General features: G+C 37.4%; 1 protein-coding gene across 1 annotated transcript; it reads left to right on the forward strand.

Moving 5' to 3' along the window:
* The first annotated feature begins 1,257 nt into the window (after positions 1 to 1,257).
* LOC138710318 (UPF0488 protein CG14286) lies at positions 1,258 to 12,678 on the forward strand. Its single transcript, XM_069841126.1, has 4 exons — positions 1,258 to 1,606; positions 2,137 to 2,281; positions 11,655 to 11,789; positions 12,361 to 12,678. The coding sequence occupies exons 1-4, from the start codon at positions 1,571 to 1,573 to the stop codon at positions 12,573 to 12,575; spliced, it is 531 nt and encodes a 176-aa protein (XP_069697227.1). The 5' UTR covers positions 1,258 to 1,570; the 3' UTR covers positions 12,576 to 12,678.
* Positions 12,679 to 15,077: the final 2,399 nt, after the last annotated feature.

The raw sequence follows: 15,077 nt of genomic DNA on the forward strand, positions 1-15,077 counted from the left end.
TGTGATATTTCAGTGCAGTGCATGAGGGTAGGCCATTAGAGGGAACCCAAGAAGTGGAACTTAAACCGAGAGGATTCGATCCGACATCGGGATGCGAATCACATGTGGCTTAGTAGATAGAGCGTTAGCACGTAGAGCTGAAAATCCGGGTTCAAATTCCGATGAGAGAGAGAATTTTTCTCTGTTCCACTCTTCCATCATCATATGATGACGCAGAATTTCTGCACTGAAATATCACATGTACTTCGGTACATCGTAATATGTGATATGCAAAAATAATACCTTTGTGATTTAAGACGGCGATTATTCCGTCGGATCCCGGCCACTTAGTCACTCATAACGAGTGCACCTCTGCACATGTGTGGACATTGTGCCACTGCCATACGTATATGACGCAGTGCATGAGGTTAGGCCACTAGGGGAAACCCAAGAAGTGGAACTTAAACTGAGAGGATTCGACCCGACATCGGGATGGGGATCCGGTGTGGCTTAGTGGCTAGAGCGTCAGCACGTAGAGCTGAAAACCCGGGTTCAAACCCCAATGCTGGAGAGAATTTTTCTCTGTTCCACTCTTCCATCATTGTATATATTTCATCTAGACTGTGACTATAAATTAAGATTTTATAATAGTATTAAGTCGTTATATCGGGATTCTATGGTTTTGCTTTGCCCCCTCCCCCCCCCCCCCAAGGAAACGGTTCTCCCTCCGCCTACGTTTATGTACCACATTTTTCCAGCTCCCGCCCCATTTTTACAGCTCGCACATCCGCACCCCCTTTGCTTTGATCTTGGCGACGTCACTGTTTACAACTAATGTATGTGGTTGAAAGGCAAGGCTTTCTTGTAGTTGAAAAGCCTTGGTTGAAAGTTTTCATTTTGTTGGTAGTTTTAACCGATAAGCAGAAATACAATAGGTTTAGAATGAATGGGGCCGTCTATTGCTTATCTTATAATGCAGTACTACATCATAAGATAAGCAATAGACGGCCCCATTCATTCAAAACTTGGTTGAAAGGCCGCCCTTCGCGATCAAATGTTAATCAAGTCACGTGGTCTGCACGGCCTGTAATATAAAATCAGATGGCCCAGTGTAACCAACAGGACGTGTTGTCAAAACTGACGGAATTTCAACGTAATGGACGGCTAAAAAATGGCTTTGACGGGTGACGGATTTTATGACGGAAATTACTATTTACATCTTTTTTTACTTTTTTAGCTGCTGTCATTTTTAATTGCTTAATTTTTGGGGGAACGCAGACCAACCCTGCACATCAACTGCAGAACTAGAGGCAGATGATGTGGATGAATTATTATTTGAATCAAGATTGGTAGAGAAGCTGTGTTAATATTTCCTTTTTGTTTGTATATAGATATGAGTGGATATTTTCTTTTATTTTGACGTATTTTCGGGTGTTTGACGAAGCTACAATTTATGTGTTGGCAACACTGCAGATGGCAGTGGCCATGTGGTTGACGTAAGGCAGTAGTTAACGCATAACTCATGTTGTTTCATTAATATTTGCTTTTATGAAAGACATAGTAGTTTTTTTTTTACTAAAGTCGCGTAATAATGTCAAAACAACGGCGAAAAAATGTTAAACAGAATGTAAGTAAATAATATTTACTACGTTACGCATGTATTACATTATATTATGTGATACATGCGTAGCTTTAGAGAAGTTGAGCAGCAGATGTGGCGGAGATTCTATATATATTTTCTAAAAATCTGGGTACAGGTACACTTGGACTAGTTTAATTAAACTAGGCATATATTTCACCCTATTTCAATACATAATAGTGACGACGACTTCTGAAAGCTCTTCTGTCTGCACCAAAGTCGTTCTTTTTCTTACATCAATCTAAACTGAAGTTAGGTGTAAAGTATACGGTATACCTACTTTCTGTGTGAGACTAAGATGGACATAATTTGTTTTGCTATTCTGGCATACTTTGGGGTTTTGTAATTCTTCAAGTATCTCTTCGGTATAGTAAAAAGAATGTGGCCACTTGAATTCGAGATCGGGTCATTCTTTGTATAGGAGCCATAGTTAGGCCTATTATAGAACATTAAAGTTTTACGGGCAAGAGCCTTTTGGAACATTTCTGTAGAAGTTCTTAAGAGTTACTTCGTTTCAGACAGGAAAGGAGCTGGCGCCTCCACAGCTTCTTAACAACACTACTGAGCAAAACACTGACGCAGAACAACTGTTCGATCTGGAGCTGAAATGGTGCATCCAACAACTACAGGCTATTCTCTCCAGCAAAGTCACCGCAAAACAGGGTAAATAATATAGTGAGTGATTAAGTATCAGATCACTTAGCACATTTCGACTTTTAAAGAAACTTTGTAGTATTAGCATATGTTGGGTTGAAAATATTCTGTTGGCCTATATAGTAAGCATTGGCCATGCCGTCTTTCTGCAATAGATGACATACATATCGAACATTACTATTGTCCGCGAAACTTATCTGGGCAGCTAAAAGAGTGAGGCGCGGGGAATAGAGGGGTCTCTTCTAGTGGCAGCGGGGCAGGAGAGGGAAGGATGGTCTACGAGGCGGGTAAAATACATTTACTTGCTTAGTGTGATCTGTACTTACAGTAATTTTGCGTTCTGTGAAGACATATTTATGCACTGGCCGGTAGTAATACGATATGGAACAAGGTTATAAGCGCCTTCTATGCTCGAGGTTGCCGGTTCGATCCCGGCCGTGGTCGATGGCATTTAATTGTGTTTAAATGCGACAAGCTCATGTCAGTAGATTTACTGGCATGTAAAAGAACTCTTGCAGGAAAAAATTCTGGCACACTGCCGACGCTGATATAACCTCTGCAGTTACGAGCGTCGTTAAATAAACCATAATTTAATTTTAATTTAGCGTACACAGTAAGGAGAGGGAGATAAAAGGTCAGTGATTGTTTGTTGCGATCAAGAGACGAAAGATAAATGTCTTACTTATTTAGCCTACTTACTTGCGGCTTTTAAAAACCCGGAGGTTCATTGCCGCCCTCCCATAAGCCCGTCATCAGTCCCTATCCTGAGCAAGATTAATCTAGTCTCTACAGTAATCATATCCCACCTCCTCTAATCCATTTTAATATTATCCTCCCATCTATGTCTCGGCTTCCCTAAATCTCTTTTTCCCCTCTGGCATCCCAACGAACACTCTATATATATATATATATATATATATATATATATATATATATATATATATTTGAATTCGCCCATATGTGCCCATCTCAAACGTCTGGATTTAAATTTCCTAATTATGTCAGGTGAAGAATAGAATGCGTCCAGTTCTGCATTGTGTAACTTTCTCTACTCTCCTGTAACTTCACTCCTGTTAACCCCAAATATTTTCCTAAGCACCTTATTCTCAAACACCCTTAACCTCTGTTCCTCTCTCAAAGTGAGAGTCCAAGTTTCACATCCATACAGAAAAACCGATACTGTTTTATAAATTCTGACTTTTAGCTTTTATGAGAGCTGACTGGATGATAAAAGCTTCTCAACCGAATAATAGCAGGCATTTCCCCTATTTATTCTGCGTTTAATTTGCTGCCGAGTGTCATTTATATTTGTTACTGTTGCTCCAAGATACTGGTATTTCAATTTTTCCATCTCTTTAATGGTTAAATTTCCAATTTTTATATTTCAATTTCGTACTATGTTCTAGTCACGAGACATAATCATATACTTTGTCTTTTCGGGATTTATTTCGAAACCTATCTCTTTACTTGCATCAAGTGTTTTTCGTAATAATTTATGGATTTTATAATATGTCTAGACGACTCCAGTAGTGATGACTATGATGATGATGATGATAATAATGAAGAAGGGAAAAGGAAGAGGATGAAGAAGAAAAATGTTGATAATAATAACCCTGTGTGAAAGTGAAGTTTTTTGGAAACCCAACAACTACAGACCTGTGCTTCTACTTGAAAGACTTCATGCATCGCTTACCATCAGTATCTCACGGCCAGATACGAATATTGTAATAATTGGAGTTGTGATCATACTGTATTGCACATAGAAGAAGAAAAATGTAATTTATTTATGTTTGTTATTTTGTGAAACCATATACTTTCACCTACCATATCCAATGGAATGCACTGAAATTAAATACCGAATGATGTTTTTGTAACTGTAATTACAACTGCTGCAGTAACAGTCAGGTAGCCAGCAGATAGCTACGGGGCAGCGAGGGAGCACTAGGGGACCCAGGTGTCTAGATAAGTTGCGCAGACAATATAAGCTTTATTTAATTAATTGTTCTCAACTTTTCCTTATGGTTGACATCTTATCGGGATCCTCTTTACACTTTAACGGGAAAGTATGTGCCCTACCTCTGTTGTGGGGAAAATGGCAGCCTGGCGAATGTCTACTACATAATTACCGGTCTATTGATTCCATTAGATCACATCACATGGGTGATATTATAATCAGAAGTTTTTTTTTTAATGTGAGATGTTTAAGCAGAACCCTGTAGTGATAAAATTGTCCCATATTCTTGTAATAGCTACTATGATAATGTCACTCGAAGTACACAGAAACAGAAATTGATTTCCGCACTGTCAATCTCTCTCTGTTCCTTATTTTATGTGCATCGTGGTTTTACATACAATAATCATGGAAATGCCATAATGAATTATATAAGTTATGCATGTACATGAATCTCAAATAAAATAGCCTACACTACAACATAGTGTTAAAGGGAGTAAGTATATTTTACTGTTATAATTCTGGCACTGGTGTAGGGTTTGATATTGTCATTGGGATTTCATGAAATCATTTGTCACTTCCGCTAAACTGGAGAATTCCCTTGGTATCTTTGAACCGTGCCGTTACGTTTAGCACCAAATTTAAGTAAATACACTATTTCGCCAACATAAGAACACGACATTGGTGTGTGGCATCATTGGAGGGAGAAATTTGTTTCTTTTCTCTCTCTCTCTGCCTCCTTAATTTGAACATTACTGAGAGATAGCACCACTGTTAGCTACAAGGTTTATTTGCGCAAATATATTGAAGTAGATTACGTGACTTAGATGAGAGTCTCGAGACAAAACAGTTTTGCTATACCGGTATTTCTTTTTTTATTAAATGTTAAGCACAGGAACGCTATTTCGTAATTTTATTTAAGAAACAAGCCAAATAAATTATCTTTGCATCAAAAACGGATGCTCCCTGGATCAAATTATCGTATTTTATAATTGTTTGAATGCAACAGAAGCCAGAAGTCTTGCATTTGACTAATGCAGTGAATTATTTAAGAATATAGTCGCGAATTTTACTACCACCATTTCGATTGTGTTTTGTTTGACACGGCTCGGTACGGCCTGGTGACTAGTGGCCAGCGACATTGCTCTGCCGTGGGTATTAGCCAGTTGTTCCATCTTTTTTTAAACCAGTGAAAGCCTAGCATTTAAGACATGCCCTGGTTCTTTGTTTCTTGTTGCATCATTTTGCATGTAGGAGTAGCCTACTTGGTGTTCGAAATACCTCATGAAGAAAGACTTCAAGGCCCAAGAAAGTGTGATGGAAAGTTTTGGAGATGCTGTTCTTCAAATATCACCATATCATTGTTACATAATATTTCAAGTATCTATTGGCATTACTATCACTGTGTTTTATTAATACAGGGCTATTCTAAATAATTGTCGAGGTTTTAGAACAGGCTCTGCCAGGTCGACTCAAGATCGCGAGAGGGCGTACAGGCCTGTTTACGGCTTCCACTGTGGGCAGTACAGTTGTACACTGCAGTCTATCAGTGGTGGAGCCTATCGAAGTCGCTTGGGGGCACCGGTGCACTGCAATTTGCACCAGGAATATTTATGTGCTAAAACATGAACCTTAGCAATGTAATGGATGTTGTTGTGCGAACAATTAATTTCGTAAGGTGTAAAGGACTTAATCACATGGAGTTCAGGGCACTACTTGATGATATTAACAGTGAGTATGGGGATTTACTCTACCATACCGAGGTAAGGTGGTGAAGTCGAACATTTTCTCCCACTTAGGAATGAAACTGCCTATTTTTTGGATGTACATGGGAAACCTGTTAGAAGCCTTGGACATGGAAGAATATATAAGAATAATGCAACAATTGTGCGAAGACTTCGAACGTAGATATCAGAAAATTAGAGAACTTGAACAACAATTTAAGATATTTGCAACACCTTTTTCAGTGAGTGTCCTATGTATTCCTGCTGAACTACAGTTAGATTTACAAAGCGATAGTGCGCTAAAGGATAAGTATCAAAACAGAAAAAGTATTAATCATTTCTACACTTGTTTTCCACGAGAAAGGTTTCCTAAACTGCACAATCTCGCTGCAAGAACGCAGTGCATGTTCGTGACAACCTACATATGCGAAATACTGGTTTCTTTAATGAAGTTTACAACGTCACATCACAGAAGCCAATTAAGTGAGGAACACTTGAAAGCATAGTTGTGATTGGGTGGTACTAAAACAATAGCTCCACGAATTGAAAAGCTGCTTAGTAACAGAAAACTGCAAAAATCGCCGCTGATCTCTGATGTATAAGGAAAGGTACTATTATTAGAGATTTGAATAACAACGTTTGTATTGTTGTTTTATTTTGTTAATTAAACTGTATAGCAATGAGAAGAAGACAAACAGTGAACGGTTTTATTTGGTAGTATGTTAATCTGTATAAAAGTGTAAATTTTGTTTTGTTTCATTGTTGTGCAAACATGCAAAAATTTATTTCATATATAATTAGTTAACTGTACCAAATTCTATAGAGTACTGTTTTCAGTGTAGTGCAATTAACAGTGAAAGTGTGCTTCAATTAAAAGCTGAAATTAATTTATATTCTTATCACAAATTTGGTTCACATAGAAGTTCTTAGCTCCGCCACTGTGGGAGCAGCTACCCTTGCCCGCAGCCGTACGTCAGGGCTTGAGGGTTTGTACATACGCACGAGAGTGCAGTCACTTGACGCTCCCTGTTTTAGAAGATCGCTAGACACAGTATAATAATTGAGATAGGAAGGCCAATATGAAACTTGTCTTATTTTATAGAAAAACTCTCAGTTTTATTCTTTTCCACTAGACCTGTATGTTGTGTGAATGTGTTAATTGTTGCGATGGAGTTCATTTCAGTTCAGTTGTTCTAAAACTCCCAGAGTTCTATTCTTGATGCTTGTATGTCCTAATATCTCTTCTTCTTTGCCGAGAAAATATAACAGGACTAACTTATCTCGACATAGTCACTGAATATTATCCCAGCTGAATGAGGACAAACCTAATTACATACTGCAACAAGATGGCGCCCCAACCCATTTTCATTGTAATGTCAGGTCATTTTTTTAAGCAGCACTTACCACAGCAATGGAGGATCATGTCTTGGCTACCATGTTCACCGGACTTAAGACCGTGTGATTTTAATCTGTGGGGTTATGTATAAGATTAATGTAATACCCTCAATACCTGCGTCTGTACCAGAACTGAAGGAGCATATCAGAGCCGTTATTTCAAACATCACTGCTGACATGCTGCAGCATGTTTGGGAGGAAATGGAGTGTGGTGTAGCTATATGCAGAGTGACCAATGTGCACATATTGAGCATCTATAATTTTATGTAAATAACTTCGAGAGTTTTTCTACAAAACAAAACAAGATTCATATTTCTGTCTTCATTGTACTGTGTGTAGTGATTCTTTTAAATTCCGACAATCATTTAGAATAGCCCTGTATTATTTGCGTCGGAAAGTGCATGCTGCAAGAGTCTGTGCTCACATCCTCTACTTTCTACGGTCCATATTAGAGCCACAAGTTTCAACTCATTCTTAGAACTGAAAAAATCCATGTAAGGCTTTCGATTCTCGAATATGGAGGAGCTGCCAGGTTAATTTTCCAGAAGAACTACGCTAAAGGAGACACATTTCCATTCCCTCCTGTACTAATTACCAACACAACATGCGATAGGTTAAGGACGAATTACTAGGGAAATGGGTGTTATATTGGTAACAAGTAGGGGTGGGGATGGAGGGTGCTACAACAGTACATTTTTATGTTGAAAGTATTTGTGGGTGTTAACGAAACCCACATATTTATCACTATATACATCTTAATGAACAAAAAAAAAATGCCACCTTTAGAACAGTTGTGGCTTGTGCCAGATAAATTATGTGAAGGCCAGTAAAATTCTAGGCAATGTCCTGGAATCGACTGGTGGCCGTGATGTCATTGACGTTGCAAACGATTTTGTAAGCTATACCGTGGCCATATTGGATTAATGCAAAGACGTTGTAGTTATATATCTAGACACACAATTGGCGCTGGTGTCATGTGCAAATTTGAAACCTCTTGCGCAGGTTCACGCGACGCCATGTTTGGTGAGCACAAATGATTGTTGCTATAAAGCATTCGGAGTTTAGAAAGTACCATTGGGTATATAGGCGTTTCCTTAGCGGACATCCCCCTTCACTGTAATATAACTAAACTTATTTACGTATTTTCTAATGTATAATATAAAATAACAGAAGTAAATCTAATTACCGTAACTAAGCATTGCTTTAAATATAAATGCCTTATATTGCTCATAAATAGACTTATTAGTTTATTTCTAAATCCTATGACCGAATACATGGAATATTTTTACTTGTATTATTTTATATACGTTAGAAAATACGTAAATAATTTATTTAAATTATATTACAAAGGGAGGGATGTCCACTAAAAATGCCTACTGACAGTTACACAGTTCATTTGCCCTGGAAGGAATACGGAGTTGGGGTAGCAGTTTCGCACTAGTAGTGGATGGAGGGAAAGTTAGAAATACAATGTAGCATGCATTATAAAAACATTGACTGTCCAATTCTGCACCGCGTTGCAATGGAGTAGCTAATTCTGAGTCACTTTCATCATCATCACTGCTTCTCCTACTGCTGCTATCATCACTATCACTATCGTTATCCAAAGAAATAATTAGATTATCCACTACTGCAGGCAAAGTATTATGTCGAAATCTATATTGACTTTCCAGTATGTTGACAATAACCCTCCTAGTCATCTTTTGTTATTGACGATAAAGCCAGTTCTGTAAGTTCCTTTAATCTTTGCAAAGATAAATCTCCTTCACGTTATTTCCTCTCGCTTTGTGTTTCATCTTTTTCCATGCTAATTCGATCGGATAAGTCACACATATAAGGAGGAAGTCTCAGTACGGTGTGTCCGAACTCCACCAACCTTCGGTCAATCCTAAGAGCCTTTTCTTCTCAGCCACTCTGTCATGTCTCTGTTCGGCGCATATTTATTTGGAGGCTTATCAACCTGAATGGAGCTTTGCCATAACATAAATATTGATTGAAAAACAAATGCTGACGAATATAATATAATTTTCTGAGAACTTTCCTGATCTAAACTAAGTAGTCTGAACACTATGTGCTCTATATGGGGCTTATGTTTGCCTATCATTTTAAAATAATTGTTGTTGGCTAGAGCAAACATTAATATGGTGTTTAGTTTGTGATTCCCATACTTAGTTGTCTATGGAGTCCCCACTTCATTTTTTATAATACATTCACAGCTCAGTCAGTCACAGCAAGTGCGAAGCTTTATGTGGTCTGTGATTTATCTGAGAACACTGTTTCCAGATAAAATTTATTTTTAAACTCTGATCTGTTTTGAATTGCACGTGTACAGTTTCCTTGGAATTGTTTAATATGGTAAATGTGTATTGTGTAAGTAATGGCTATTGAGCAGCAGTTAGTTCATCTACCGATTAGAATAAGAGGTGAGTAGTAATCAGTGGCGTAGCATCAATGTAAGCTAAAAAGCTTAGCTTCCCCACTTAATAATAATTTCATAATAAACCTGCAGTTTATGGACAAAATTTTTTATTAATTTTAATAGACTTTATATTTACGCGTTAAATATTATGATGCGGCAGTTCAGGATGATTTGTGTTGCAGCAGTAAACAAGAAGCCTGCACACACCAGCTTCCAAACAGACTGGTTTCTTCTGCGTAATCCACCCCGCAGATTTCCCATCCCTTTCTAACTAAACTACCCTAGTCGCAAGGCTCTCAAGAAGCTAGCTTTAACATTTAAAATAAGTAGTTTCCAAGTTATCCCTTTTCGTCAGTAGTGTTCAGTTGAAGTGTTAGTGTGCATTGTGGCTGACATAATAAATAATGAGCGAAATAACAGTTCCTGACACTAATTAAATTGAATTTTTTAGGACAATTGTATTATCAAGACTGACTTACGAACAAAAGCGTGATTTAAAAAAGAAATGACTGACCCCCTTTCTGTCAATGAAGGACACAACCAAAGACAGACGCTTACTTACGTAATGATACTAATATTGTGATTTCTCTAAGTATGACAGGGAGTGAGCTATGTTATACGTATATGTGTCTATTTGTTAAGAGATATGTGTAAACCGTGAAATCATATTTTACTACGTATCATTTGAGGTCATGCCTTATTGGTGTTACTTATGATGATCCAACCAATCTTCGACTACTGACTTGACATTGATTACTATTTATTTTAAGACTATTTTTGTAATACGTTTTCTCATATTGCATAAAAGACAACTTGAGTTAGCTTCCCCTGCTCAAAATTTCATGCTATGCCACTGGTAGTAATTAGGCCTATATCAGTAGAATGAAACAATGAAATGATAAAACTTAGCAAATGCAGTAAGCTTAAAAAAAAAGAAAAAGAAATAAGCTTAAAAAACTGATAATTTATCAGAAGCCATTGCCCTCCTGTAGGAGGTTTGGGTGAGCAGTTAGTTGTGGTATATATAAATTACATTTTGTTTGCAGCTCAAGAAAGAGATGTTTTGTATTGATGCTTCATCTCCAAGTCCTAATTAGCCGTTTTTGTCCTTAAAAGAGATGAGCATGGAAGTAAGGATTTTAGGAGGGGAAAAATTTTAATGACGTGACGCAACATGAAATATTCACCATAGACCTGTTGGGATTCGATTCGAAAATCTCTTGATTTAGTAGTCCATCATTTAGACCACAATGTTGAGAAAATCCTTAGAGAAATTCTAAAGGACTCAATACAAATTTTGCAGTTTCATCTCTACTTCAAGTAATATGATTCACTTCATTTTTTTTTTAATATTTATTGTATATAGGTCTATTTTCATTGTTTTATTGTAAACTTTTATATATGTATTTGATTTGTTTTCTAGATCCTTGTGGTCACCCTTATTGAAGGGCAGATGGTTTTATTTTATAAATCTGAGGAGATGTCAATATGCAGTACAAGATGTAGAAAAGTTTTCAATAAATATTTTAACTCCAGTAATGAAAGGAAAATCATCAGATGAGGAAAAACAAAGAATTGTTTTAAAATTGTTTCCATAGGTAGGAAGGCGTCCCAGAACCTTACCCCAGTAGCTGCCACTGGTTCCAGTACTAGATTCAGAACAAACCAGATGTCATAGATGTTAATTCCTTTTTTTTTTTTTTTTTTTTTTTTTCTTCTTCCATCACCTCCTTTGCTGTCTGTAGGAAAAGTCTTATATCACGTTGACACATTATCATGAAGAATGTAATTCAAAGAGACAAATCTTATTGGACAAAGATTAAGACAGAAGAGGTCAGTCCTTGAAGGAAAAATATGAAGATGTTACATACCTATTTTTGTAAATGGTTTCAGCACAAGAAGCAACAAGTTCGTTGAATGTCCTCAAGAGTAAAACTGCTCTAGTTATAAAAAAACGTCAAGTTATGAGGGCCTCCTTTGGTGATTATCGCACTAAGATGGCAGAAGAGGAAAAAAAAATCTCTAAAGGTATTGACAATAAAGGATCACCTGCTGTGCAAGCCAAGCATGTTTTTAAGACTGTAAAATGTTATTTGTAGTAAGAGAATATGCTTTTAGGATTATTGAGTCTTACAATACTGTTTTAGGAGATGTAAAAAGAAATATAACAGAGTCAAATTATACAACAATCAAATATTGCTGAGTTATTGGTTATGAAAGTTATGATCCTCCACTCGGGAAAAGCACTGTATGATATGGGCGGAGACATGTAAGATTTTGTCATATAGTCCTGTTGGAAACCTGCCCAGATATCAACTGAAAAATTTTGCTGATAGGAGTGACACAAAACTGTATGCGTGTTTATTTCATTTCAAATTTAGTTTTTATCTGAATTTAGGCTCTCGTGGCTTGTTCCTTATCTCAAAATATTTTAATATTTTCCCAATATGCCCTGTTAGGCGAGTTTGTTGGTAGAGAGTGGAAACACACTGTATTAAAAAATGTTTGCTTCTTGGTTAGGAAAGCTATTACAAACTTTTTTGTTTTGGGAGAGTAGTTAGTTGTGGTGTACGTATATAAATTCCATTTTTGTTTGCAGCTCAAGAGAAGGTACGTATTGATGCTTCATCTCCAAGTTCTAAATCCCAATTTGTGAAACGGAGTTCTGTCATTGACAAGACTGATCATGAAGTGTCACAGACTTCACTGGGCAATGACAGTGAAATACACACTCAAGAAAAAAGTCAAGAAAACTTTGTGTATAGAAAATCTGACAACAATTTTAGGTTTAATTTTACTCTTCCAGATACATAAAGTGGCATCATTAACATGTGTATACTATGAATGTGGTTCTTTGTATATGAACTAAGTTATTGTTTTCATTTTTTTATATAAAAATATATCTTTGTATGTATTATTGGTTTGTTTTATATGAAAGCAGATACTCACCTTAGTTCCAGGACATGTTGATGAATAGAGCCCAGATTTGTATGCAAAAACAAATTCTAAAATGTGCACCAAGATTCCTAACAATACCATATCAAAATAAATATATATATATACATGAGCAGCTTTTAGTTATGCCATTCTTTTGATTCTGTCATATGTAAAATTGAATGAGGTCATGTTGTACATTATTCTAGGTTATGTTCATAGAGCAAATGCTACTAAAATACAAGTTTCATTACTGTCCATACATTATGGAAATGGTAAGAACCAGGTTGCTAAATTAAATTAATAATAAATAATTGAAAGCGCACTAATGTGCATTGATGTGGTGGGTTATCTACTGTTCCCTACTATACTCTGTCAGGATCGTGTTCTTATAGTCCAGATCGAGAAGTGGTATCGTTCACATTGTTTCCCACACAGGTTGCACACACAATTGTCCGCTGGCTCGTGGTATCCTAGTTTGATACACAGCTTGTGGTGGAAACCAAGTACCAACAGTCTTGTTAGGGCGCTGCGTAATTCCTGGTTTGGTCTTGTCCAGCTGCGATCACCCATGGCATCTGTAGAGTAGAAGTCTTCCAGATTTCGTCTCTCTTTCTCCGTCGGTCGTGTAGAACTTTTCTGATTTTTCTGTTGATGGCAGTAGTAGTTGCGAGCGTAGATCCTCAATGAGAAAGGTTTCCCTTGCAAGCTCATATACTAGGCGCGATGGTGTGTGTATAGATAGGCCTAGAGTTTTCTTTAAGAATCTCGCCTTTGTTGCTTCTATGATTTCTAGGGCCTTTTTGGAGAGGTGTGTCCAGGTTATTGCTATTCCATAAGTCAGGATTGGTAGAATTTTTGCTGTGAATAAGGCCATTGCGGTTTCTAGGGATAAGCTCTGTAGTTGTGTGATGTCATATACTGCTTTTGTCGCGGCGATTACTCTTTCTCTTGTGTGCATATGGAAGGATGTGCCGGTGGTTTGAAGAGTCATTCCTACAGTAGATATTTGAAGTGGTTCACAGTCTGTAACTTCTTTCCGTCGAGCGTGATGTGTTCTTTTTCTGCTATTTTGCCTCCTTTTCTGAAAATCATTTGTACAGTTTTGTTTTCATTTATTTCTAGGATGTTTATATCTGCCCAGCTTGAGAGATTGTTTAAAGCTTTCTGTAATTTGTGGGGGTCCTTTGACCCCAGTATCATGTCATCAGCATACATGTAGAGGGTGACGGGTGTGTCTTTTAGTGCATCTACAATGTCTGATGTGGCAATATTGAAAAGGAGAGGGCTTAGGGTGTCTCCCTGCAGCACCCCATTTGTCTGTGTTATTTCTTTGGATGTTGCCACTGTGTCGTTTATTGTGATTTTATTTTCTCCAGGATGCTTCTGATAAGCATTGTGATATGATCATTTTCTCCCATCATTTGCTCCAGTTTTTTGACCAGGATTCCCCCGTCGATGAGGTCAAAAGCTTTCTTATAGTCTATAACGACAGCATAAAATTTTCCTTTCAGGTGCTTCTGGACATCTACTATATCTCTCATTAGGCTTTCAATGGCTTGTAGTGTGGACCTTCCTTTCCGGAAGCCAAATTGGCATTCTGGTATTTGGTTGTCAACTTTCGAGTATAACCTCTCCTTTAGGATCTTTGTGAGAACTTTGAAGATGTTATTTTCAAGTGCAATGCCCCTGTAGGAGTCTGCGTTGTCTACGGGTCCTTTTCCTTTGTACATAACTCGCATTCTTGACGATCTCCATTGGTCGGGGATATTTCCAGTCTCCATACACTTGTTGAAGTGCTTTGTCCAAGTGCTGCTGAGTATCGCGTGTTCATTATATATATGCTATCCAGGCCGGCTGCCTTGTTTTTTCTGAGACTTATTATTGTATTTGTCACCTCTTCTTCTGAGATGGGGGTGAAGTCTTGACTAGGAGTGTTCCTGGCTCTTGTTACAGTTGCATTTTGTCCGTTTCTGTTTAAGATTGATTCAAAGTGTTGTTCCCATTTCTCTATGTGAATTGTGTTTGGTGACTTCGTTTTCCTTTGTTTTAGTGCGAGGAAGGGATCCGATCTTGAATTTTCCGCCATTTTTCTTCCTTCCATTTCTACATGTCTTTCTTTTCTGTGCTTTATGAGGTTTTTTAATTCCTTGCAAGTGGATGCGTATCTATGTAGGAGCTCCTCCGTCTGTTGTCTCTTAGTTGGTGTAGCAGTGATAGCACTTGCTGTCTCTTCTGGTAGCATTCTCGGTCGAACCATGGCTTTCCGTGCTTGTTTTTTGCTGGCATTGTTGCTTTTTCTATTAAATTTGTTAGTATAATTACTGCTGTGTTTAAATCTTCCTCTGTTATGTACTGGTGTACAATTAATAATGTAATGTA

This window comes from Periplaneta americana, chromosome 12 (assembly GCF_040183065.1).
Source record: "Periplaneta americana isolate PAMFEO1 chromosome 12, P.americana_PAMFEO1_priV1, whole genome shotgun sequence".
In the NCBI taxonomy this organism is placed as follows: Eukaryota; Metazoa; Arthropoda; class Insecta; order Blattodea; family Blattidae; genus Periplaneta; species Periplaneta americana.

What these genes read in the sequence shown, in the direction of transcription:
- LOC138710318 (XM_069841126.1), top strand. Translation starts at nt 1,571, where the DNA reads ATGTCAAAACAACGGCGAAAAAATGTTAAACAGAAT. An exon ending in GAAAAAATGTTAAACAGAAT is followed by an intron (nt 1,607 to 2,136) that starts GTAAGTAAATAA and finishes ACTTCGTTTCAG; the next exon opens with ACAGGAAAGGAGCTGGCGCC. An exon ending in CAAAGTCACCGCAAAACAGG is followed by an intron (nt 2,282 to 11,654) that starts GTAAATAATATA and finishes AAATGGTTTCAG; the next exon opens with CACAAGAAGCAACAAGTTCG.